The sequence below is a fragment of the Poecilia formosa genome, unplaced genomic scaffold (assembly GCF_000485575.1).
Source record: "Poecilia formosa unplaced genomic scaffold, Poecilia_formosa-5.1.2 Scaffold145, whole genome shotgun sequence".
NCBI lineage: Eukaryota > Metazoa > Chordata > Actinopteri > Cyprinodontiformes > Poeciliidae > Poecilia > Poecilia formosa.
Window position 1 is genome coordinate 798,861 of NW_006800084.1, and position 27,506 is coordinate 826,366.

The 27,506-nt window shown below is 37.5% G+C and overlaps 2 protein-coding genes across 5 annotated transcripts in view; both read left to right on the forward strand.

Annotated features, from left to right (window-relative positions):
• The window catches only part of ubash3ba (ubiquitin associated and SH3 domain containing Ba), a 22,294-nt gene extending 16,656 nt beyond the window's left edge, over window positions 1–5,638 (forward strand). The window contains exons 4-14 of the mRNA XM_007563182.2: window positions 430–628; window positions 1,530–1,699; window positions 1,777–1,985; window positions 2,101–2,245; window positions 3,006–3,126; window positions 3,208–3,330; window positions 3,429–3,521; window positions 3,889–4,033; window positions 4,148–4,254; window positions 5,128–5,237; window positions 5,347–5,638. Coding sequence (XP_007563244.1) covers window positions 430–628; window positions 1,530–1,699; window positions 1,777–1,985; window positions 2,101–2,245; window positions 3,006–3,126; window positions 3,208–3,330; window positions 3,429–3,521; window positions 3,889–4,033; window positions 4,148–4,254; window positions 5,128–5,237; window positions 5,347–5,484 — 1,560 coding nt within the window. The 3' untranslated portion in view covers window positions 5,485–5,638. The remainder of the gene's footprint in view (window positions 1–429; window positions 629–1,529; window positions 1,700–1,776; window positions 1,986–2,100; window positions 2,246–3,005; window positions 3,127–3,207; window positions 3,331–3,428; window positions 3,522–3,888; window positions 4,034–4,147; window positions 4,255–5,127; window positions 5,238–5,346) is intronic.
• A 1,640-nt stretch (window positions 5,639–7,278) lies between these two features.
• Window positions 7,279–27,506, forward strand: part of LOC103145660 (sorting nexin-19-like) — a 101,538-nt gene continuing 81,310 nt past the window's right edge. For 2 of the 4 annotated variants that reach the window (XM_007563184.2, XM_016676995.1), the window contains exon 1: window positions 7,279–7,416. The gene's annotated coding sequence lies outside the window, so the exon portion shown is untranslated. Of the gene's footprint in view, window positions 7,417–11,779; window positions 12,125–27,506 lie in introns of those variants that run through there. The other 2 variants (XM_016676991.1, XM_016676993.1) reach the window with 1 other exon arrangement.

Below are 27,506 nucleotides of genomic sequence, written 5' to 3' on the forward strand. Positions count from 1 at the left end.
TATCTATCTATCTATCTATCTATCTATCTATATCTCAATATATCTATATATATATACACATACACACACACACATATATATATATAAATATATATACTCCATTCGGTCTGTTGATATGTGAAACTGATAGAAACTGAAAAGCTGTATCTGCTCTGAAATGTGACTGTAGAAAGCCTGAATAAAATTCACATAAATTAATTCAGAAATTAATTCAGCTATAGGGAAAGTTGCTGTTTGTAATAAGATGTTGACATGATGTATCATTTTCCTTCCAGTTCAGAATAAGCACACGACTATCACACAAAGCCTAACAAAATACATTGAACTTTGTTCTCTTAAGATGTGAAAAGGTTTACGGCATTGTAGTTGTTGATGCTGTTTCATTTGCTTCTTCTTCTGTGATCACCAATTATCTTCTGCACCCCTCAGTGTGCTGATGAGAAGGTAGAGGCTCTGACTGACGCCCTGCAGACCACCGTGGCCAAGTGGAAAGGTCGCATCCCCATGCCTCTGCCTCTGGAGCTCTACATCTCCTCCAGCTTCATTGGGCTTTTTGTGGAGGAGCAGATGGCCGAGGTTCTGAAGAGCTTCGCTGCTGACTTTGCAACCGAGGCGACATCTAAAGCAGGTTTGTCCCTTCAGATGAGTGCAGAGCGTTGATTCCTTCTCTGTGAAGGGAGCAGCTACAGGACATTATCGGGGCTCTTAAGTCATCAGCCCAGACTGACTGTGTTGATTTGACTTCATCAAGTCCTTTTGGTACCAAGATGCAGATACTGTAATAAAGGTTATCATCTCTAAATGGAGAATTATTGTGGGAGTAAATTCACATCTTACACATTTTTGTCTTCGATTGGGTCTGAAGAATTGTAAAAAGAGCTTAAAAAAACAGTTTTTTTTTAACAATAAGTCAATGTTTTTTGGTGTCTGGAAAATGAGCCACATCAGTAACCTTCCAATTGTTAAGTGACATTCGACGGTCACTGTGCCGTTACCTAGCAACTTAAGCTAGCAAAGCAGCAGAACAACATGTTTGGTCAGCTCGTTTTACTGCTGTATACTCTGTACAATGGCTTCTGGAAAAGACAAGTGTTTTGTTGTTGACTTCACATTTGTAAATCGCTTGCTGCATTCTTGTTTGCTGTGAAGGAGGCTCTACTTCTGCTTTTCAAAGATTTACGGTTGTATAATTGTGCACTTGTATGCAGCCATTTTCATGTGCCAGTGTAAAGTTTATTTGGATTTAAAGGGACAGGACTCCCTAAAACATGTCATTCTAAAAGGATCTCAAAATATGCAGAAGTAACTAAACTAAAATGTCATTACTTAAGTGTGATTTTGTGAAAAACAATTTGCAAATATGTTCAGTGTAGCCGAGTTACCTATTCTAACTTGTTAAAGGAAGCGTTGAAGTCACCCTTACGCAAAGATAGATATTGAGGAAATTAGTTTCTATCCGTGAGAAAATGGTACTTAATGTTTTATCAATGTATGTGTGTGTGTGTTTTTTTTGTTGTTTTTTTTTACAGATGTCCACGTTGAGCCCCATAAGAAGCAGCTCCATGTCACCATGGCGTACCACTTTAATGCCAGCCATCTTCCAGTTCTGGAGAAGTTGGCCAAAAGCATAGAGGTGACCGCGGGCTGTGATTGGCTGGCTGTGCTCCTCTCCAGGGATATACGCTTTGCTAACCACGAGGTAGCCCTCCCTCCACCAAGCCGGTAGCTCCTCTTATGAAAGCATCTCTCCCAACGACTCTTCTTCTCCTCCTGCAGACGCTTCAAGTCATGTACCCGTACGTGCCTCAGAACGACGACGAGCTGGAGCTGCTGCAGGGGGACTTCATCTTCATGTCTCCAGTGGAGCAGAGCACAGCCAGCGAGGGCTGGCTGTACGGCACTTCGCTGGGCACCGGGTTGTCCGGCCTGCTGCCCGAGAACTACGTGAGCCGTGCCGACGAGTCCGACACGTGGGTTGTTCATGGGTAAGGATGGGGAAAAAAGCACATTCCCGACAAGGACACTGCTGTAGGCTTGCTGTGTGACTTTCTAAGTACAAGGAATAAATAAAGCTGAGTTTGTTCTTGTGTTGATCGGCAGGTCTCACTCCTTTCTCAACTGTGCCTCTCCATCTCCCCCTGGTAACCCCATGGGAGGGCTTTTATTTGATGGACAGCTAAATGACAGTCTGCTTGACAGTCTTATGGATCCTTCCAGCCTCACTGGCCTCCTTCCACCTATGCAGGTACATTTCACTGTAAACCGTCCATTGCCTAAAATGCCTGCTTTAATACAGATAACTGTGAACTTTGATGTGAAATTATATGAAGGAGTTTGAGAACAGGTCTGTTTGAGATAACCTATAATCCCCCCTGGATCTTTTTCCACATCATGTCCTATTAAAACCACAAAGTTCAGTGTTTGTATTAGGATTTTATGCTACAGATCAACACCAATGAAAAGAAAAGGAAACATTTTCTATCACTGTAATTATGGATGATATACTTTGCAGTATATATCCACCAGACTGATGTTTTTCCCTGTTTATCTTGCAAAATACCTCAACCTTACCTTGTTTGGATGTAGCACATTTATGAACAGCACTTCAGTCTCGTTCAAAGTCTCTTAAATTATTTTTAGCATAATGCTTCCACTGCCATGTTTTATCACTGGCGTTCTGAATAAATCCAGCTGTAGATCTGCACAACTGGATTTAAACTGAGATTAATTTACTCAAATTAGATATCTTCTGAAGATCAGCTGTTTGCACTGGGATTTATATAGAGGAAACAGAGTAAAGAGGGCTGAATATAAATCTATACCACATATTATGGATTTTTAACATACATGATTATTTTTTTCCCGTTTTGGAATTATTTACTGCTTTTTGTGAGTCTGTCACAAAAATCCTAATATGACACATGCATGTAACCTGACAAAATGCGAAAAAGCGCGAGGAACACATTCGGAAAGCTCGGTAAACGCCTACGACGTTTCCATCTCAGGTACCGAGGGCAACCACTCACTCCTCCTCGTCCAAGATGAGGCTGTTTGTGTGTCGCCATGGCGAGAGGATGGACGTGGTGTTCGGCAAACACTGGGTCACCCAATGTTTTGATTCCAAAGGTGGGGGATGCAGAGCTGTGATGCGGTCTTTAAAATGCCAGTGTTTTCTTCTCTTCTGAGACTTTCATCTGTGCTGCACAGGTGGATACATTCGTTCTAATCTGAACATGCCGTGCAGCCTGCCAAGCAGGAGCGGAGGTCACCGGGACTATGAAAAAGACTGTCCGATTACTGTGTTTGGCTCCACACAGGCCCGTCTAGTAGGTCTGTCTGTGTGTGTGTGTGTCATTTGCAGGTTATTCACAAATGCATGGTGTAGTTGGAATTCATTATGAGTGACTGTGTGTTTTGGCCCATCTCAGGTGAAGCCCTGCTGGGAAGCCACACAACAATAGACTTTGTTTACTGCTCTCCTTCCCTCCGCTGCATCCAGACTGCTCAGCACATCCTCCAAGGTAGGAGCTCATCCTCCTTCAACTCGTCAGTAGACTGACCACCAACGGCTGGTGTCAAACATCATCTAAACATGCACTTTGTGTGTATTTATGAATGTTACTGTCTGTTGGTGAGGGAGTTTTAGTGTTGGGTCTAAAATCTTTTTTCCAGGCTCTTATATCAAACCAGTTAGACTGGAGAATGGCTCCAGTATGTTACGACAACACTGGTGCCAATAGACTCAGTGGGAGTTAAAATGTGAAGCTTTTATCAACTTGTTCAGTCATCGAAGACTTTTAGTGTCTTTTCTGCGTGGAAAAAATGACACATTTTGTCAAAATAACCTCTCTGCTTCTCAGCTTCATTCTCCGTTTTAATCTGTTTCAGGTCTCCAGCTGGAGGCCAAGACAAAAATCCGCGTGGAGCCCGGTTTGTTTGAATGGACCAAATGGGTTTCAGGCACCAGCCTCCCGGCTTGGATCCCACCGGCTGACCTAGCGGCCGCAAACCTGAGTGTGGACACAACATACAAGTACAAAACAACACAGATGTTGGATCATTTTAAATGTTATGCTGCGGTACAGTTAAATCCTCATCAACTTTGATGGGTTTTTGTTTTTATTTTTTATTTGTTTTTTTGCTGCAGACCTCATTATCCTGTAAGCAAACTGACCGTGTCAGAGTCCTACGATACCTACATCAGCAGGAGCTTCCAGGTGACCAGAGAGATTCTGACAGAGTGCAAAAGTCTGGGTAAACTTTTTAAACTTTTTCACATTTTAGTTTTGGAGAGGTTTTGTCTCATACACCAACACAATGCAATGCATAAATGTGAGAAGAAAAGACATTCAGACACCGTTGGCAACATGTTTTTATAAGTAAAAATAAGTTAAGTGCATTTTTATTCAGGCCCCTTTCATCTCTTATTCTTAAATAAATTCTTGGGCCTGGATGCTGGTCAGAGTTGATAGGAAGATGGGTGGAGTTATAGACAGAGCAATCATGAAGGAAAACTTGTTAGAGGCAGCAAAAAGACAGGTAGAGGTTTAACTTCCTGCAGGTCAGAGATGTTTTAGTTCAACACCTTGGTTGTAACAACCTCCTTGGCATGTCAGTGTTCTGCAGAGGAATGCTAACGAGTCGTCGTTTGACTCAGGTGTGTTGAACCAGGGAGAGAATTAAAACGTGCAGGACCGACTTTGGAAACGATGAACCCAAACATGCAGTTAGAGGTATTACAATAGGTCAAAACATGGTGATTTATTTTAAAATGGCCTGGTTAAAGTCCAGACCTGAATTCAATTGAAAGGCTTGAAATGAATGTTTTTTTGCAATGATTATTTTTTGCAAAACTTTATACAATTATGCAGCTGTTTTTGTTACTGTATCTGATAAAATACTGCTGAAAAATATAGATGTTTTTCTGTAAGACAAAACTTGAAAAAGCTCAGTGGGTTACCAGTTACAGTACATCCATATGTATATATGGATGTATATATACATCCATATATATACATGGATGTATATATACACCCATGTATATATATGTATATATACATGGATGTATATATACATCCATGTATATATACAAAAAATATATATATTTTTTTTACCTCTGTCACACAGGAACCACGGTCCTGATTGTGGCCCATGCTTCCTCCCTGGAGGCCTGCACTCGCCAAATACAGGGCCTCAGCCCCCAAAACTCCAAGGACTTTGTCCAAGTTGTCCGAAAGGTCAGTTCTGCTTTATCTCACGTTGCTTTCATCCTCTTACTGTACCCCCCTCTAGTTCCTTGCCTGTTCTTCATTCGTAACATGCACATCTGTCTTCTCCTGCTTGCAGATTCCGTACTTGGGTTTTTGTGCTTGTGAAGAATTGGGAGAGACAGGCGTGTGGCAGCTGGTCGACCCACCCATCTTGCCTCTGACACATGGACCCAATCACAGTTTCAACTGGAGGGAAATGCTAATGCACGACTGAAGGATATGCTGTTAGGCTCCCTATCTTTTGTCAGCTTGAACTGCTGAAACATTATTTATTTTTTTCCTTTTACAATTCTATAATTCCATTCAAACTACCGAAAGGACAAAGAGAAACACAGAGTAGCTTCCAATGAAAGACATTATGCAAAAAATAATATATATATATATATATATATATATATATATATATATATATATATATATATACATATATATCTGATATAAGCCAATAAATTGCAGCTATTGTACTTAGATGTGACGCTCAGGAAAGAGAAAACCCCAGCCTGTGCTGAGATCACAGCAAAAGCAAGCTTCAGGTTGGATGGCATTTTTCTGCCTGTCTCTCTATATGGCACTTATTTACTGAGAGTGTGGAGGTGCTACAGAAGAAAATTGGACGCTTCCTGAGCGATGCGATGAAACAAGATTTTTATCCGGAGCTCTGTCTCTGTCTGCGGCCCCTCCTCCAGCAGAGGGGGAAGTGGGTGGTGAAGACTTTGTACTCTGCTGCCTTTTCACACACTGTGACACGCATTAGTTGAGACACACTTGTTCCACAAAAATATTTTTCCACTTGTCAGAAGCTATTATTTAACTTGTAGCGTCATCCCCATTGTATAGAAGAAGCACAGAAGAAAAGGTCGACAATCAGACAGGGGAGCACCAGTCTTAATTGTTTTCGGTTGTTGATGTCAGCTTTAAAAAATTTTATTATTGCTGTTCTGGTCCTATAAATTTCATATCATTTCCTTCCACAGTTACACTCATGATACCATCTGAACATTTGGCCCTCTAGTAAAGCCACTGCCCACATCTTATCAGTTGATGTGACAAATGAAATATTTAATATTAATTCGCAGGATTAACTGCATTGCTACTGATATGCAGGTCCCTCTACTAAAGTTATTGCTTGTTATTGTCATGACCATACCTGAAACTCTGTTAACCTCATAGAAACTTTGCTTTTCAAACTCTTGGTGATTCTTTGATTTTTCTTTTCTTTTTCCTGTTACATGAAATAATTTTAGTACTCATTGCTTAATGCATCTTAATGCTGTATGATTTGAAATCTGTCACACTCTATAAATTAATAAAAGACAGTTTTGGAGCTGTTATGATCTGTTTATTTGTGTTCTGCAAGAACAAACGCTCTTTGTTGAAGAGTTGGTAGAAGAGGTTAAATCCATTCACCTTTCCATGTAATGTGTCATCATTCCCATGAAAGACATGGCGGTGGCAGCGTTATCCTGTGGAAATGGTTGTCTTCATCAGAGACAGAGAAACTTGGCAGAGCTGATGGAAGATGGATGGAACCAAATACAGGACAAGAGTTGAAGAAACTTAGTTGGCAAAAGATTGAACTCAGGCTGAGGTTCACCTTCACCATGGGTTGCAGGTGTACTTTCAATAAACAGTGTTTCTAAAAAAAAAAATTCAATCAGAGGGACTGGATCCAGGTACAATTGACACTTTTCAGACTACTGTTGGCAAAAAAAAAAAAAAACAACCAACCAACCCACGAATAAAATAAATAAAAATAAAATCACAAATATGCTATGTGTACCTTCACCTTCTGTTGATCTTTTTCAACAAACTCAACAAAATATGTTAATGTTTTGTTACAAATGTAAAAGATATATTTGCATGTAACTTTATTGTATTATATATTTAAAGTATATTTTCTCAGTAAATTCCACTGAGCCATTAAACACTGAACCGTGTCCACCTACAATAATCAGTGAGATTGAACACACCTGTGAAGTGCGTCTTCCAATATCTGTTATCAGTAGCCATAACGTTATTATAAAAAAAAATGATTTCTGACTATATAGCTTAACTTTAAAAATAGTTATTATCTGGCGGGGTAAAATGTGCTAAAACATCTACATTTGTCCCTCCGCTCCCAACAGGAAGACATCTATGAGCTCAGGTAGGCTAAGCTAGCTACTGTTTCTGTTCCGTTGATTATGTTTTTAGTTTGATGCTGCTTTAACGTTTTTAAACACTGGGGAATGTTTTCTGTACAAAGTCAAAATTTAATTTAAGCCTCAGGTTGAAGTAGACAATATCTGAAGTGCCTTTCACTTCAATGTTCCGCAAATGATTAGCTAGTTAGCTAGTTAGCCATAGACGTTTGGATTTTTTACATTGCTGTCAAGATGCTTATACTAATTTAAGTTTCTAAGAATAACATTGAGAGCCTTGTGTTTAAGAAATGGGGTGGAAGACAATTTTGTGAATGTTTTCATAAACATCATCTCATCTAAAGCGCGACTCCATTAAACGGAGTGACAGAATATGGTCTCGGATCTTGAGCGAAGTAAGGTCGTATAGTTGGGTTATTATTATTATTTTTTGGTTGCGGTTATTGTTGTGAACCTTAGTTTGTTTGAAAAATCCAATTTATTCGGTATCCTGTAGTAAGCTATTTTAATAACATCTGACAAATTATTTTATTGAGAAAAACCATCAGTGTAATTTTATCTTAATAAATCAGCAAAATACTATAAAATTTTGAAATTAGACTTTCCTGCATCTCTGTTTCTAACACATAAATTGTGGAAACTGACCAACACTTGCCTCGAAGTGGAAAAAAAAAATCCTCACTTGATGGTATTTAGCTACAGTAAATACCTAATGTCCTTTTGTCAAATGACATTAGATTCTCATTTTCTAACGAAACCAAGTTTTATATGTTATTAATATCCTTTTCATTCCACTTCTTAAAACCTGATCTGGTTTGCCAGATGTAGGTTTTCTGTTGGGACAGAGTCAGTTTCATACAATACCACAGTTAAATTTTTCTTTATGGGAATTTTTTTGTAGTATTTATTTTTAACTTTTTATTTGCTATAAAAAATGGAGCTCAGCTTATGTCTACTAAAGGTGCATCAGTGCAAACTGCATTGACTTTTGTCAATAATGCCAGGACAGCAGTACGAAGGTAGACCTTTAGACTGACTAAGAAAGAATCAAGTTTTGCAATTGCCGCTTAAGTCTGAACCTCAACCAGACTGAATTACTGTTGCGTGAGACAGCTTAAGACAGCTGTGCATCTAAAAAAAGAAATGGAGCCAACCTCAGTGGACCAACCAAAACCAACCACATGTTGACTAATCTAAAACTGCCTGTGAATGTAACTCACTAAAGCTTACAAACCAGTGAGTTCAAAGTACCTCTGCTACTTTAATCTACAGTTATAGAGTGAAATAAGTTATGAAATGAAATAAGTTATTCTCATATATATATGTGTGTGTTTTTATTTGTCTTTAGCTGATCTTCAGCTCAGATATCTTACTGATGAGATACTTTTTTTATACCTTGTATGAATCATTTCAAAATTGAAATATTCATTTGATTTTTACTTCAAAATATTTGTAAATATTTATTTTTTTAAATTATATTTCACTATATTTGAGTCAAATTTGCTAGCCATGTTTTCTGTCATTTTCCGTTTCCTACTGCATGTGTGTAGGAATCAATTACATGATGAGTACGCAAACTTGTGGCAGTGTGTACTTCCAAAATGAAAGTAAACACTAGATGGTGCTGTGGACCAATAACAGTAGATATCATGCTTCGCTATAAATTGGCACATCTGAGTCATGAGTCAGAAATAATGCTTATTTATGTCATAAACATTAGTTTTTAATTAATTCTTTGAGCCAGTTTGGTAATTTTTGCAACAACCTGTTTGTGAACTGACTTGTTTTGATAGGACGTTGGGTCAATGTGCTACCATTGCACCCATGCAGTGATAGATTATGTCTGATTAAAGTTTGATGTAGTTTTAAATCACATAAAATATTTGTTATTCCTCCAACCTTAAGGGTGACTGATAAACAGAAATTATTTTTTTAGGGTTAGTGTAGCACTTGGCAGATGGAGCTTTTGATTTTCCCCCTATTTATTAATATTTTTTTTATACTTCAAATATAAAGATTTCAACATTCACATTTTTTAGCTTCAAAAAAAGTCTCAAAGTGAAAATTATATTTCATTTACTACTCTTTGAAACAACCTTTAAATTGTTTTGCAATCATGGTTATTGGTTTTGCTGAGTAATAACTCACTTGCAAAAGTAATGAATTAGACTGGCGATCATCAACTCTTCACCTCAACATAATTATAAAGATTCAGCTTGTTGATGTGACGGTTTCATGAAAAAAGGTCATTCTTGACGTAAACATTAACATTTAAATTTTTAAAGTAAGAACATAAACTGACTTAAACAACTGGGGATGTACTGGAATCTGAAAATGACCCTGTGACTACCTCTGGTCTGTATTTGGAAGGTGAAATACTGATTAGAAAATAAACTGTAAAGGCATCAAAACTGAAAACCCACTTATTTTTATGCAAACCACATGTTCTTTGATAAAATTCGTTTTTGTGTTTACTAAAAATTAGATAGAGGTTAGTACATTCTTTGAGGACCTCTTATACTATCATTTTTTATCACTACTTCTTTAAATCTTCCTGTTATGTTTAATGTTATTTACATTTTATTGTGGAATTAAAACAAAATGTAAAAAAAACCCAAAAATACCTGGTTGGTCATAAAGTCCTTAGAATAAAGTCAGAAAGTCAGATAATTGCTTGATCTGACAGAAAAAGTCAGCAAAATCCGGCTGCATCTTTTACAGGAAGTGAAGTATTTCTGGCATTTTTTAAAAACTAAATTAATATATTTTTCATTACCACAGTAGACTGTAAATTAAAACTGAACAGTACCAGTGTTTTATTTTAGTGTGTTTGGTCATAATATTATCCAAGAAATAATTAGAAATGAAGCTTAGGAGTCCTTTCTGTCACCATGGAAAAAGCAAAGATCTGGCTCTTTTTTTTCACTAGTCTTTAGTTCAGTAAAACAAAAATTCAAATTGCATATGGACAACAGCAAGTTTAGCTCAGACGGCTTAATAATAGAACTACTACTGTGCAAAAGGTGACTCTGACATAATGTGACTCTTGTGCCTACTTTAAACATTCATTCGTGCTGCTGTTCAACTTTTTGTCTGAATTTAAAAGAAGGGTAATGTTTGATGTGTGTACAAAGTTGCAGAATCTACTCATTTAGCCGGACTTCCTTATATTAGTTTTATCACTTGGCATGATGAAACTGATTTACTGTATAATATAATGAAATTGCATTGTATTGTATTTTGTCATAAAGTAAATTGATCTGAACTGAATATTCGACCGGCTTACAAAGTAGCCTGAGATTACTTGTGTTGTAATTTGGCACTACATAAACAAACTGAGTGGAAGTAAAACATTGATGTGAAATATTTTGGATTCAGTACCAAGCAAGGATCAACCCACGTGAGGGGAATAAATCAAAATGGGGTGTTGATTTTTATAATCAACAGTTTTAGTTCACCGTTTTGAAAAAGTTTCACAAAATACATTGTCACGTTTTTGTTTTTATATTTACAGTGTTTGTAATTAAAATGTTCTCGTAGCCTCTCGAAGCTAGGGGTAGCAGCTATCACGAGTTACTGACGTCTCTGCCAATTGTGAACAGACTCCAGTTTGTAAAATGCCAATTACTACTACTCATGCACATAGCCAGAAATAACATCTCTCAGTTTTAAATGGGTAAAACTGAACTCGCAGTGATTGTAGAGGAGTTCTTTAGATTGCATTAGGCTTTCTTTCTAAATGAAGGGGTAACTTTCAATATTGTGAAATACTTCTGCTTTGACTTACTCGAACACAAGTCAGTCGTCTAGATTTATTCATGTAAGAGCCTGTTTGAGGCCCACATTAGCCTAAGGAGGACTTTGATTTATGCTTTGAAAAACCTTCATGTTGATTTTACTCTATCTTTAAATGTCATCAGAATATAAGCAGTCTGAGTTTTGGTGGGAGTTTTTGCTTTTGGACAGTTATTGTATTGAATTGTTTTGAAATTCCTTTGTCACCTACACATTCATTCTTGCCAAACATTTTGAGAAAACATTCAACAGACATTTCTCCTTCAATTGTTACTCTGAATTGTGTAATCTAATCGTGACAAGGAAACGAGTTTATCTTCCCGAATCCTGCAGGTTTCAAACTCGGATAGCACTGTTAGAAGTTAAACTGTTCTGCAAAAGATGCACGTGGAAAAAAAAAGTTTCTTTATATTGCATTTAAAAATGTTCAAAAGTAACATTTTGAGACAGAGGAGTTTGCGAGTCCTTCTCTTTTATGTCTTTGAGCTGTTTGGGAGCGAGGGAGGGGAGGCACAGGGAGGAGGGGGTAGGTGGAGTAAGGTTGGAGTCCCACACAAGGGGAATCACTGGCAAAGGAGCCGTTTCATACAGTTCTCCTTTGAGCTCTCTGTGTGCCTCTGTAATATCTGTCAGTCTGCATGCACCTGTGTGTTTTAGCACTCACTGGTTTGTCTCACTCCTACAGGTTGTTTATCTGTGTTGTCACGTTAGTAGCCCGTGCAACAGGCAGTGGAAAGGAGACAGAAATTAACCCGGTACACTTACAATAACAAAACTCAGAGCAGAGGAATTGTGTTTGGAGAGTTTTTTTTTTTTTTTTTTTTCTCCCCTCCATCTTGAGGCTCAACGAATCCGAGGAACAAACTTGCCTTGTTGGAGCCGAGGACTGACAACAGACAGAGTTGTGTGAAGAACAGGGTGAGTTACTCACAAACAGCTGAAGTTACTTTGACTTGTTTGGCTTCAACCTAAATACACAGAAATGTTTTGCTAGGTTGTAGATCCTTCCTTGTAGAGTGGTTAACTGTGCAGATCTGAAGTTCTGATGCAGTTTTCTTCTACGTGTGTTGTTTTTATTCCTGCGTCTGTGTGTGTGTGTGTGTGTGTGTACACATCCATGTGTGTTGTGTTTTTATGAGGTGTTGCCTGCTCTGTGCTTGATCTTTGGAGTAGACTCAGCTGCTCTGTGTCTCTCCGGGTATGTCTTGTTGTGCCGTGATCATTTGTACAGACATTTCACATGTCCAGAAATAAACACACTTACTGGAACACACGTATTGCCACACACAGGAAACAAGAAGACGGTATAACGTCTTTACTTTAGATCAGACACTAGATCAGGGCTGTTTAGTAGTTGACTTCAAATAATTTGATTTAGTCCTGAAAATATACATATTTTTACACGTTGTTTAAATTAAATTATCTCTGGGTTCTTAAAATTTTAGCCTCACATGGTGTTCATTGTAACAACTTGTTGCTATGTACCGTTGTCAGTGATGGCGGGTGAACTTAAATGCAAGCCGAGCTTCAGTGACTGATGTGTGATGACGACAAAATATAGTTTAGTAAAACTAAAGAACCAGTGTGGCAGATGGTCAATGATTCAGAAAACCAATAATAAATTTTAAAATGTCTGGACCTGATGAGAAATGCAAGAAAACACCTGAATCTTACAAAGAACATCAGAAAACTTGGGTGTATATGAGCTCTGAGAGAGGTAATGAATAACCACAGGCAGGTGTGACCAGGAGCCCAACGGACATGATGTACATTTATTTGCAATTGTGCAGTGGTTGATTCATTCAGAGATGGTGTTAGGTATTAGTTTAAATAACTTCCTTAAAAGTTGTTTTCCTTACATAATGTTAGCTACTGTTTACCAAACAATGCCAGGAGCTTAATTGGATGTTTGCAGATGAGCCATTTATTAACCAATGAGTCAACAGTATACAAAGGTGTCTTTGTTTTTTATTTCTGATATTTGTTAAGCAAATGTTAAGAACATGTTGTTTTTTTACTATTACAGGAAACCCACAAAAAGAGTAGATCAAACCTTTGATGTTAGATGAAATTAAAAAAAAGCAACATGGTGTTCACACTTTAACCAAAAGCCTGATAAATTTCAGGAAAATTTGCGTAAATCCATAAATGTCTTAGAGCTACATGTTTTGTTCCTACCCTATATTATTTGGTAGGCTTTAAAATTGAATGAACTAATCAGACTTTCTTCCAAATGCCTTTTTTCCAGTTTTCCTTGCAGTGCGACTTGCTAATTAAAAATTTTCACAAATTCTGATTTTCATAGAATTTTCAATTATTTTTCTTGAAAACTTTATTGGTATAAATGTGTTATCTTTTCTGTAATAGTATTGAATTAAACAGACACTGAAGAAATTGTGTATTTATCCCCATTTATGGGTTTAAGCAGATTTTCCTTAAATTTATAATTCTTTATTTTTTTTTTTTTTTCATGGAGCTAGAAAAAATGAACATGCGGTTGGCTGATGTGTTTACAGTCCAAAAGTGGTGGGGAGTCTCTGGTTTAGTTTTTAATTATGGGAGTCGGGGTCTCTGGTTTAGTTTTTAATTATGGGAATCGGGGTCTTGCCTGTACTTGGGGATTGGATCATTTTGACTCTCACCCAAAACCAATCTAGAAAAATTATTCAATTATGTCTAGCTGATTGATTTGATATAATGCATTTAAAATAAAAATGAATATAGGTATTTTAATTTTTTTCTTAAACATAGAAAAATATATGAACATTTTTCAACATATTTCTAAAATGATTGCTTTATATTAGTTTATTGTATTTGATAATTATTTGGTATAACTTTTGCTTAAAGGAGTTTAAATTTAAATATCTTTGTTTTATATTTCAAAAGGACAGTTTTATTGTATTTAATTTTTGCAACTACAGAAGTTTGAGCATAAAAACATCCAAATAGAAACACAACTCTAACAATACTTGCTGTACTTGAATACATAAATAAACTCTTTATCCACAACATGGGTATATATTTGTTGTAAATAAACAACAAATAAAAATTAAATCAAAAATCTTAAGCTAGTAGCAGGCATTTCTAAATTAGTGTGTTGGACTAAATGAATAAAAGTTGAACATAATCACTTAGGGATGCATGTTGTATTTCAGTAAGAAATTTAATAAAGATTTTTCAGTTATTTCTTATATTTGTGTTTGAGGACATTTTAAAATTGAGATGACAGTTTTGCAATTAACAACTCCTGCTGTAAAGCGTTTCACATGAGCTTTTCAAAGTTTTACAGTGCACACCATCAGATAGGTTATTTCCAAAAACGGATACACTCTTGTTGATGATAAGGTTGAATGAATTCTGGATCTGGCTTAACAAAGACTACAACACTGAGCCCACTGAGAGCTTAACTTGTTCTTTTCTGTCGTGAGTTATTCCGTTTTAAAATGTACATGCTGTCCCAGGATATCCTGCAGGAAAACTGATAAAAATAGCTTTTCTACTCTCATTTCTTTCTCAGGTTTCTCCTGGAGGCACTCTTCTGAGAAATACTGATATAATAGTTCTCACATTTCTGTAATCTTCAAACAAATCAAATCTGCTTTAACCGGTACATTTGTTTGAGATTTAAAAAGATTTAGTGAGTTGTTGAGGAAAAGCAAAGTGAACACGAAAGACAATAAGTTATTGACAAATGTATAAAAAGATGGTGGTGGTTGTTGGGACAAGAACAGCATGTTTCGGTCTTTGCGTGCTTCACATTCTTAGCTGCTGACCTCTATGGAAAATAACAACAGCCGGCCTTGAAGGTCACACTGCCATAGCCAGTGGCTGAGACTGACTTTTTTCTGGTATCATGCTTGATGTTTGCAAACTCATTGATCTGCTCAGTATCTCTGGAGCAGGTTATTTTGGGCGCTTTTTCAGAATTATTTGACTATTCATGAATCCATTCATTATAAAATCTTTATCTGATACATTTGGCAGAACTTTATCTCTTTATCGAGGACAAGTATGAAGTTAATTATGAGCTCCAGGTGACAGGATATGATAGAAAATCTGTTTCTTTGTTGGCATGAGAAGACAGTCTCAATGTCCCAATGGCGTGATCACACACCATTTCACTAAACGGTTTAGAGTAATCCCTAAACAAACCAGAGGGGCTTTAGAGGCAGCGAAAACTTCTGCTTGGCTCGTTGTACACAAAGTAAAACATCTATTAACAAAAATAAACATGTTCGTTTTAAAAAGTAACCATGACATGAAGTGTAGTCCAAATGCTAAGACCTCCTTATGCACTTGGCTTTCTGTATGCATTTTTAAAGCGTATATTTGTACAGAGAACAGCTGGTGGACCGCCAGAAGCGAAATGTTCTCCGCAGTAAAGACTGCTTACATCATAGCTGGAAATATTTGAAAGTTAATGGTTCTGATTGTTTGGAGGAACATTTGCACTTGTAGAACCTGGCAAAAGTATTCACACCACTTGAACTTTCATGTTATCCCATAACAACTCCAAACTTCAGTTTATTTGGATTTCATGTAATTTACCAAATTACTTGTGAAGTGGAACAAAAAAAGAGCTATTTTTGTTACAAATACTAATAAAAAAAAAGTTAATTTGTTTTGGGTTTGTCTAACATCCTAGCACAACTAAACTGAAAGCTTTCCCATTTTTCTTTGCAAAACAAATTAAGCAGATAGTTGCAGTAGAGATAGAGCATAAGTAAACAGTTTAGTTACATTTAGAGTCCTAGACGCTACGAAATGTAGGTTTGGACTGTAAATGGGCCGCTCACGTGAAAATGCTTTGATCTTAACCAGTGGTTCTTTTTATAACAAGTTCCACCTTTTTAAATACCAAAATTTATGAGTGACTTTGACTTTTTCACTTTGTTCTAACTTAAAGAAAGTAATGAAAAACAATATATTTTTCCATTAGCATCTTGTTCACAGATTAGGTCTAATTATGCATTTTATTGTGTCTAGTTAGGAAACTGAAAGTGTAAACTTTATGTGAGATTTCTTAACACTCCCTGACCTCCACATCTAACATGGAGGTTGTGACAATATGAGTAAAATAAACATTTATGTCCACTTTTAAACATTTCTACCTCATGAAACTTTTCATACACTCTTCTATCAGCAATCTCTTTTAGTGAACATGTTGCTTCAATTATTGAAAGTACAAAATCACAGAAATACAGGTATTTGTAATAATTATCATAGTCCCTGAGCAGTCATTTAGAGAATCCCACCGGGTTTTGAACTTAGTTGGTATATTTTTAAATTTGGATTCTTGTCATTCTCAGATCCTTTAGTAGAATTACAGTTTTCTTCAGAGTACCACTATATATATCCTGTAGGCCCAGCCCCAGGACTACCAGTGGTTCTTGTACCACATTTTGAGAACTCTGGATTTGAAGTATTCCATCGTAGCTCAGGCTGCAGCTCTAGGATTGTTGTCCTGCTGTCCACCTTGTGTAATTTTCAAGGGACCAACAGGTGCAAAATTGACTTTAAAATCTCTGGAAATAGATACTCATAGAAATATTTACTAAGGATGTACGTTATATCTATTTCGGACAATGTTAGTTATTTTTAAACGTATATGTAACGGTCCGACAGGTAAAATGGGATCGATATGAACAGCTGACGTTTCCTTCTTGTTGCTGTTTGTGTGTGTTTCAGTCATGCGACAGTGATGCAGCACAGGATTATGGGGCGTTGAACTGGAGCAGAGAAGCGGCACTGCATGGGGTCGAAAGTGCAGGAAAAGTTTCATATTGGTGCAACCCTAACAATTACTGCTTTGTAGTCCAAAATTAAGAACACAAAAATGTGTATACACTAGTCTTTAGGTTTTGTCTTTATCCTCTTCAGCCACTTTAATAGATAAACTCTCACTTTAAGCCATATTTTTATAGTTTTTGTGTCCAGGTAGCCTACAGGATGTTTTGCACCTTGTTATACCCAGAAACTCCTTTGCCAGTGATGTAGATGGTGCACTCTGCTGCCCATTTGTTGCAACCGCTACGGTTTGAAGGAAATTTATTTTCCAGTTTGTCCGTAAAGCTACACTTGTGGTTGTAAACATCAGCTTTAGCGCAGTCCTGTTGTGTGTTCGTCAATTAAGTGGATAGGACGTCCTTCCATCCACTAGGGAGGACGTCAAAGAAAAGATTGGCGTATTTCATGCAACACCTGTCAATTTAAGTATATCTTTTGGTCCCCTGATAAATGATAAAAACCCAGACATTTTCATCCATCAATGAAATCCCATGGATGTGAAAAGTGGATATGTCCGGTGGGGAAAGAGGACGTTTGGTCACCTTATCTTATCTGACCAGAGCATCTTCTCCCACATGTTTATCGGGTTTCCTACCTGGCTTGTGGTTTCCTCTGGTTTTCTTTCTACATAAAATTTCATAAAAGCACACGACGGTTTCTGTTGTGTGCAAACAATGGTTATCCTATTTAACTGACCTGTATTTCATGGGTTTCTTGGCTGCTTCTCTCATTCTTGTTTAGCCTGTTAACGTAGGTGGACAACCATGTCTTGGTAGGTCTGCCTTTGTGCTATATTTTTTATGTTTGTTTGTTTTCAGATGATGGCTTGAACTTGGACATTCTTTGTGAGATGTTAGCTTATATTGGTTTGCTTTGTATAACTGCATAAAACTATCTTAAATCTCTCAAATATTTCTTCATAAATAAGTTATTTTGAAAAATAGTTGCTTTATATTTAGGAGTTCTGCAGTTCTGAACCAGAATGTGTGACTACTTATAGATTTATCTACTGATAAATGAGTAAGAGTAGTACTTTTTTCAGGCAGATGCATTTTTTTCCGAAGTTGGCAGAAATGACTAGTTTTAACCTGTTCTCCTTTTTCCTCTTAGGACAGCTCCTCGTAAAAGGAACAACTCTAATAAACTAATTCCTGCTACGCCTGCCAAACCGCACGCTTGCCGTCGGCTATAAAATATGAGCCTCCGCTTCCCCTTTTCACTGCTGACATTGCCCTTTTGACCTCTTCTCATACCTTTTTTCTGTCTCCATTGTCTTCTGCCTTTTTAAAAATCTTATGTCTTAATGTTGGGCTTATTTTGGCTTTTGTTAAGTTTTCAGGTTTTTGTGTTTTGTAATTCTCAGTCAATTATTAATTAGTGGTAGTCATGGCTAAAGTAGTTGGACAAGTGTATCACTTTGGCATGTTTAAAACTGCTTTTAGAGGTGAAAGCATTACTAGTTTTTACCTAGTGAATAGAAAGCGACAACCTCAGCAGATATAGAGTTTTCTTTGGCCTTGCTGACATTTTAAAACTAGGATAGCCTATTTTGTCATGTTATTCAGCTATTTTGGGCTGATTTTTTTTATTTTTTTTCCTCACATTATTTTTTTCACCTTGAAGGTTTTTTTGTAGCATCTTTTTATAGCTACTTGCAGAGTTTTTTTTGGTGGTTTCTTGATATAAACAACATCTATGTATGAGGTAAAAATAGAGTTGGATGATATGGCTGAAAAACACATCCTGATACATATCAGTCAACATATAATAATTGATTCATTTTTTTGTTTTAAATATCCAAAATACTGCCAAACTGGTGTCGTGACCTTTTGTTATTTATCCACAATTTCCTCTTAAGCTGTTGCACTGGGTTTCTCTGTACTATTCTTGTTTGTCTTTACTGAGTTCTGGGGCACGGTGGCCAGGTGTATTGTGGGTATTCTGTGGATGCTTGACATTTCACAGTGGAGCGTACCAATTGCCTTCATTTCTTGTGACAAATTTCTTCATTTTCCACAATCCGAATGGATACCTGGAAGTTTGATGAATGAGATGGCCTACCTCTGTTTCTTCTCCCCCAGGCCAGCTATCGTACAGCTGTCAGTGCTGCACATGGAGTAGCAGTCACTCCTTGCAGCTGGTTGTACTGATTCCCAACATTGTGAGCTTGGTGTTGCACTCTGCAAGTGAGTACATCATCAAATACACATGCATAAAAGTTTACCTTTTTTGGGACGAGTCTGGTGGACATCCACATCGAGACCGCCTGTAGTACGCAGGGTTCTCTGAAGAGCGAAGTATGTCTGAATATGTGGGGGGCAATATGAAACTGCTACTGCGCTTGTTAGCAGGTTGTTCCTAGAGTGAGTTACTTGATCCCATCAACCTTGCTTAGCCGACTGTGAGAGGTTGAGCAGCTAAAGCGTTTCTGCTGCTGACATCTCCTAGAATGCCGTACGGTTCTGGATCGGAGTTCATTGAAATCTTTACTCAATAGCTATTATTACTGGGTAGAATTGAGCTGGAAAAAGCATTATCATCTTTCTCCTTCTGGCCCTCTAAAGAACTATTAGAGAGACATTTCTCATGAGTCCAGATTTACCGTGGAGGCTTTGAATACTCCATGAGCTCATGGAGCCTGGTTGTTCTCTGGCCATCCTCTGGGGTTCGCCTGAACCTGTTTGATTGACAAGAAGCTTTATTGTCACCTGTTCCCCATTTTTACAGATGTGCGGCCTGGTTTATAGGTCGAAGAAAGCTCAGACAAGGTGGGTGCTGGTATTTAAATAAAAAAAAAAAAGGCAAATGCTGGCCTACAATGTTGTCTACCTGAGATATAAGCTTCTAATACAAGTATACTTCTTGGTATGCAGTCAGCAGCTGTTGATATTATACTGCACACACATTAGTTTCCTGTCATACATACAAAGCAGGAGAAAAATAAAGTCGGCTCGTTTTCTAAAGATTACATATGTTATCTTGATCAATTTACCTATGCTTATTTCATTTTAAAGGGAAAAAGACTGTGCCTAATGTACAAACTTCCTGTTTGTGGAATCTCACTGTGTCTTTGCTGTTAACCTCCTGGCTGCTTCTAAGAAATCTGGCTCTTGACCAGAGAACAGACCCAAAATAAACAACATACTGTGAGGGGATTAAGCGCATTGGAGAGCTTCTAGAATTACAGCCCTCAGAACATATCCAGATGTTGCTTTCCTGTTTCTGCTCAGGTAGCACGCATGACAGAGTTGTGGTTTGAGTCCAGAGTAATGAAAGCAGTTCAAGTTGAGCATCTCTGTTCATATATTTACACTAGGACTTTAGCCAGAAGGATTAGCATGATAGAAAAGCAGAACTCTGTGCAACGTTTCAAAGGCTCTTTGCCACCAATTGATTGTATAATTTACAACACGACACAGATGGGGGGAAAAAAAAAAAAAAAAAGCTTGAATTAAATACTGAGGTAGGGAAAAAAGTTAAAAACATAGTGTTTGATCAGTTGAGGTGTAAAGGACAGAGAGAACATTCTAGTAAAAAAAAAAAAAAAAAACACTAGACATCTAGACATCTCTCTTGTGGTTTGATGATAGACGTACATTAGACCCATATTGAGATCTACACCAATCAGAAAAAGTGAAGAGCTGGACCCTCCTCTGATTGGCTGTGTTCATGTGTGCTGTAGTGAGACAGAGAGATAAGTAAGCTAGGCTTGGCTATCATGGATGAGAAGGGAATGTAGAAAATTTAAGGCCCGAGCCATCTGAAAATCATTAGCTATCTGACATAGAATCATCAGCCTACAAGGTCGTCTGCGTCACACTTGTTGGGGTGTGTTGTGACGTTATACTTGTGCCAACAATCTGAACACGCATTGAGACTGATGTGAGTTCATATATCTGTGTGAACAAACAATATCTTGTTTGTTCACGCAACAGGTGCCAGAAAACGCCCAAAACATCGTCTGGCACCTGCTACTCTGACTCCTCTTCTCTTCGTGTGCACATTTGGCCCGATGTCTGTGTTCACAACTTAACAAGGTGTATGTAAATGAACCACTTTAAACAATTGGATCTGATTTTACCCAATCGCTGACATTTAGCCGTGACATGAAGCTACACTATGAAGCTTACAGGAAATTGCATGCGTTGCAAACAACCACCCCACCTCTGCAAAGAAAGAAGTGCCAAGTTAGGTAGATCTACAACATCTTTGTCAGCAATATAACATTTTGAACATTGCTCTTGCTACAACTTTTAACTTCAAGTCAATATTTGGAAGCATAACCAACATGGGCTGAATAGCTTTATTCACTTACTTGCTGACTTGATATTTCCTCTCAGCTTAATCGTTATTAATTATCCAGAATCACACGTCTTGTCACATGCATGCTCCTCTTTAACTCAATTCACAGGTTTTCAATGCATTTCGACATGGGGATTCAGTTGGAGTTATATTTGGTGAAAAATTTGTCAATTTGGCCACAGGGTTTGGATTATTAACTTGCTCAAAAAAATAAAATAAAATACCCCATTTTCAGCATCTTGGTAGACCCATGAGTTTGTTTCCATTGTCTAGATCACCAGATTTTTATTTACTCTCCTAAATTTAGTATTTTAAATCAGTGTTTTTCAAAGTGGGGATTGTGGCCCTCTTAAAGTTTTAGGGAAGATGAGGAAAAAAAAAATAAAGAAAATAGATTCTAATAAACTTTTTAATTACAAATTTTTTTTATCATAAACTCCTCATGTAAGCATAACAAGCATGAATGGATGCATTTTTACATGAAAAAGAGCCGCCCTGTTGAGGACATTCCTGCAAACCCCCCCAAAAAAAACAAGAACTCGCAGCCAATCAAAATCAAAACGCATCAACCAACACTTCTGTTAAATGAATGTAATAGTGAATAGTAAATGAAACAATGACATAGTTTTCATTTTCCAAAAGAAAATACTTAATCCTGTTTGATCCTGTGACAGTTCATATGATTAAATGTTTTGCTGCATTGTGAGTTTGCACAGGGGGTCCCAGCCCAGAAGCTAATTCTGTTTGTGGGCCCCGTTTTCATAGAGTTCATGTTACCAGGCATTCTTTGCAAGGACCTTGTGACCTCTTATGAGAGAAAAAGCCCACAGATTTCCCACCAATCTTATCAGTGAATATGAAGTTCTCTATTCAGTATGAAAAGCTCAGTATTTACTCTCATCTGATCACAGTAAAAGGTTCAGGTGAAAGTTTCAGTGAACGTAGGATTGTGTTTTCTTACCATGACTTAACTACATTTGTAATAGTTTTGCAGCTTTCCTGGTGTTAAGACTTTGATCAAGAGTTTACATTAAAGTCCCTAATCTGAGAGGGAAAACTTTAAACTCTAGCAATGTCATTCTTTGTGACATTTATAACGTGATGCAAACAGATTTTGATCAATAAAACATGAATGTCCAATGCAAGTGTTCACATTTGTCTTGTGGGGATTCTCTCGCTCTCTCTTAAGATTTAGACAAACTACTAAAACTCTAGTTTTGTCATGATTGAATGTTTTCTAGAGTTTGTTTTATCTGAAATACAGTCTGTGTGAAGTTGGTCTTGGCTGTATGGAGCCGTTTGACACCAGCATAGCTTTGAAAAAATAATGTAATGTCGTGAAAATTACCAACATCACTCAGCGTTTGTAAATGTTATGGCTGGACAGCAATGCCTGCTTTTACCTGCGTTGGTGTTGCTAGATTTATGTCAACGTATCTGAATACTAACCCACAATCCTGCATGTGAGCTCTTCATTCCAACTTGAATAAAGGAGCGAGTGTGAATGCACATAGCTGTTTAACTTGCGTGTCTTTGGGCCTCTTTCATAAATAAAGCACTTTCATGTAGTGCTTTCTTTTCTAGGTGTGATTCTTTTAAGATGTGGGGGTTAGAAGTTGACTCACTGCTGTTACATTTCTGAGCCATAAAGGGAAAGATTCATAGAGCCGAGTTGGCACTTTATGATAAACTCACCAGTTTAGATTGTATTTAGATTATAAGTTGCAATATTTAGTCATAAATACTCGAAGTGGTTCACCAAAGAAACATTTAAATTAACCAGAAGTGTTTATGTCAAGGTTTTTATTGCACTGATATTTTCCCTTCTTGATGTTCTGCTCTTTGTAAAGTAACCCTTTGATTCTAACAAGCTATTGGCTGACTAATTAGATGAGCTGTTGGCACACCCAGCTAATCTGTAGCCTCCTGATGCCAAACCTGATGCTTTGGGCTCCTAATGTTCTTATTGACGGCTTTAGATTAATAACGGTAACACATAGCACTCCTTTAGTTTGCTCAAAATAACTTTTTAAATGGCCAACTTGTTGTCTTGTAAACAGGAGAAAACTGAGGCAGAAACAGACAACAATAGGCACTCTGCTTATACAGAGGGAACTCTGGCATGTTACTAAACGGACTGTAAATTGTGGCATCAATATGAAGGATCGTTTGTGTTGTTGGGAAACAACTTTTTTAGAATCATGCTTTACCTTATTTCACCTGTTGCACGCTTATCTGGCAGGTGTTTGTGCATATCAAGATCAGAGGAGAACTGTAAATGAGTTACCATGAAATGACATCATTTTGATGGGGTATATTTGTCTAGTTTTGCTTGTGAACAATGGAGGGATCCTCCCAGTATACACATTCATGCCACTTACCTGTTTCCAGCTCACCTGTTCACCTGTGAAATGTTCCAGACATTATTGGACCATTCAGTCAGTTCTTGCCCCGACTGAAACTTTTTTGGAACGTGTTGCAGGCATCAATTTAAAAATGAGTAAATATTTGCAAAATAGTTTTCCATTTGAACATTAAATATATTGACTTTATACAGGATTTGAAAATTGTCATTGTTTTTATTGGTGTTTTACAACTTCATTGGAATTGTGGTTGTATGCACCGTCATCTTTTAAGAGCTGACTTATAATAAATAGTATGCTGGAATATTAAAGTTGAGATTAAATGATGAACTTTTGCAAATGATTTTGAATGCAACTTTTTGGTGTCCTTTACGTCTCCTAAATTTTTTGAAGGTTGATATATCTGATTTATGCTAAAAAACATAATTTAATAAACCTTTCCAGTTAGTTTGGATTTATGTTCATGTTATGATTTATTTGGTTTCCCCTGTTTTATTCTCTGGAAATCTATGCCTTGTTTATGAATTGTCTATAGTTCTTTTATTTCTCTTTGCATCTCCAAGTTACTTTTTTTACATGCATCTTTTTCGCTTCATGACCTTCGGTCTTTCTATGTACATGTAAACATGCACAGATTTTTCCTAAAGAGCAGCGAATGCAACACAGAAGGGACGACCTGTTCGTGTGTTTCACAGAGCTTTACTTTAAGGTCGAGCCTTGCTACTTGGTTAAACAAAAGGGCCTCCATGTCGGTCCTCTAGATAAACATACTTTCCCTGAGAAAACACGGACACAGTTACACTTTAACCTGCTTGAGGAGGCCTCAACCACATCCTCCTGGACAGTTTAGTTCAGACTGGGCTTTAGTTCAGACCCACAGTGGGAATCATGTGCTGCACGTGAAACCATGCTGGCCTATCAAACAATGGAGCCTTTGACAGCCATGCCCTCCCTCCCCGGTCCACAGTACAGTCAGAGCACTGTCTCTCGAGGGCTTGGATGTCACTCCCCATCTCTGTTGTGCTCCCCCGGAGCTGACCAGCTGGCTTCTAGGGTCTAGGATGTGAAAGCATCAGCACAGAAGAGCTACAGTCAACATTCAGCACCGACTAGTTGAACTCGGCCCAAATATTCCCACCATAAATACCTTAACAAGCTTTGTGATTTCAGACAATCAATACCACAAAATATTCACAAAATAAAAATTAAGCTCAGTATAATATCACCAGTTTTAGATTAAGGAAATAACCTACATATGGTGTAGGTAACAAAATCCTTTCCATGTTCTCAAACTTCCACCATTTTTTGTGATTGTAGTGCATCATTATGAAACGGAAGGAAAAGGATGTCCTTAAAAATAAAAATAAACTTCAGGACTTTGGGTATGTCCAGTTTTGCCTCTTTCTTTTCCCAGTAGTTCTTTCTCAGTCAAATTGAAAACAAGTGACGCCTCCCAATTTGAAAAGGGAAAGAAAGGACTAAAAAATGGGCGGGTTCATTCAGTCTGTTTGTATCCCCATTAGCCACTGCTGTGTCAACGGCATGTTGACAACATGCCAAAAGGAAAAGAGAATGAGATGGGTGTGGCTGACAAACTTAAAGAGAAAAAGAAAAGAAATTTAGTGCAAGATGCAGCCAAATTTGTTAAACTAACCAATATTTTCCCTGGTTTAGAGGTCAAGGTCAGTAACGACACGAGACCAACAGCAGGTCAGCAAGCACTTCCGACATGACTGTTATCCCATCCCAGACTTGCAGTGTGGGATGGGATGTGTTCAGGGCACAGATTAGAAAAGGAAGCCCATCAGCAATGTTACACCATTGGTGCATAAACCATTAATCTACTTCCTCAGTTAAATGGATCCATTTGTTTTAGGATTATATCAGTCTCTTAAGATCAGAGGATTGTGGTGCAAACATTTGCTTTTTGATGTATGAAAACAGCCTAAAAATTATTTTCCCATCAGACATATTTAATTCTTTCTCCTGACAGATCTGTAAATAAATTTTATCCAGAGTGAATCTTCTGCACACTCCTGACCTGATGACTGATTTTAATCATTTTGTTCAAGGCATAAAAATGTATAAAATAAATGAATCTGTAGATCTTTGGTAATAAACACGGCACACTCTCTCTCTCTCTCTCTCTCTCTCTCTCTCTCTCTCTCTCTCTCTCGATAAAATTAGTTGAACATATTTGTCATAATGAGAAATGTAATATGTTTGAGAATAAATATTAATTCTTTTATGTTTTCAGCTGTTGAAAACTATGGGTTTCAACTAAATTTGGTCCTAAGAGGTTGTAATCCCATCATCGGATTATTGTCATGTAAAGGAAAGTTTTGACAGTTTCCATTAGTTGAGGTGATTTTCTGATTAATGCCAGTTTTGGGGGACAGACGGATGTTGTGGTATATTTACATTTGTCATTTTCTTTCCGCTTCAGCTGAATGAATTGTGCTCTGTGTAATTTTCAATGCTAGAAATATTGATTTTAGTTGATTCAGTTACACACAGGAGGACTATTTACAAATTAGAATTTTACTTTATTTATACGTATTAGAATAAATACTTATGCATTACAAACATACTACACTTTTCAGATTATTTTTTACAGATTACTATTACATTGTACTGCATTGTGTTGGTCTATTACTTGAAATTATAAGAAAAAATGTAAAATGAGAAAATGTGCAAAAGTTAAAGGGGTACAAATATTTTTTCAAAACGGTTATTACAATAACATTTCTCCGTGTATTTTTAATGTTCAAAAACAATCCTCACAAGTAAAGTTGTAAATTTTTGTGAAACTATAACTTAAGTTTGGTTTGTCATATTGAAATGATTCCTACTCTGTGTCAGAGCGCCGTGTCGTATTGTAATACACGTCATCAGGTTCTGATGATACCGCAGGAAATAAAGTTGTATTACTGCGATGATGTTCCTCCGATAAACTGCTGCTACTGTTTGCGTTCGAATCCACATCCAGGCAGTCGTAGTGAACTGATATTTGTGTTCTGGACGCTTCCAAGACTACAAATAAAAGATGTTAATCCTTGTTAGGTGATGAGCATAAATGCGAGGTATGGTTTTATCTGACGGTGTAGATATGCAGAGCTGCCACCTCCCCCAGGCCCAGCAGCAGTCATGTAAACAGAAAGCGCTCTGGAGGAATGCTGGACTCTGTGACCTCCCGCCCTGAGCGCAGATACAGTGCACCGAGTTCAGCTGAAGCAGCCCGCCCCATGCTGCGCCTCCCCAGAGCTCCGCCTCACCCTACCCCAGCCCGAGGCCTCACACAGTGGAAAAAACACACCCCACTCACTTAACACTAAAGCCTCGACACACACATGCATGAACAGAGACACACACATGCACTTCCTCACTGACGACGGCTCCTCACTTTTTTTTACTCCACCTTTACTCAGCTGTCAGAACAGCAAGTTCACAGAGTTCCTTCGGTTTCGGGCTACTTTATTTGAGATATTTTTCTGCAAGTAGGTTTACTGTTCTTTGTAAATATTCAGTCCTCCCTGAAATCCATTTTGATATTTCTTCGCTCTAATTATGTCCTGATTATCCTAGATAATGCAGGAAAAGTCTCTGTTCTTCGTCTATTAACTGTCTTTGCTATTTCAATGTGTATTTACTCAAGGATTTAAAATAATAAAAAAAACCTTAAGAGGAGGAGAAAAAAGCTTGCTTTCATAAAAACTAAAAAGCTCCTAATACCCTTTCTCATTAGTTAGATATGTGCACTTCTTTTAAAAACCACTGACTGCATTTTGTTTGGAAAAGTTAGCACCATGGAGACACTGCCATCTGCTGGTGCACAAAATGGGGGAAAA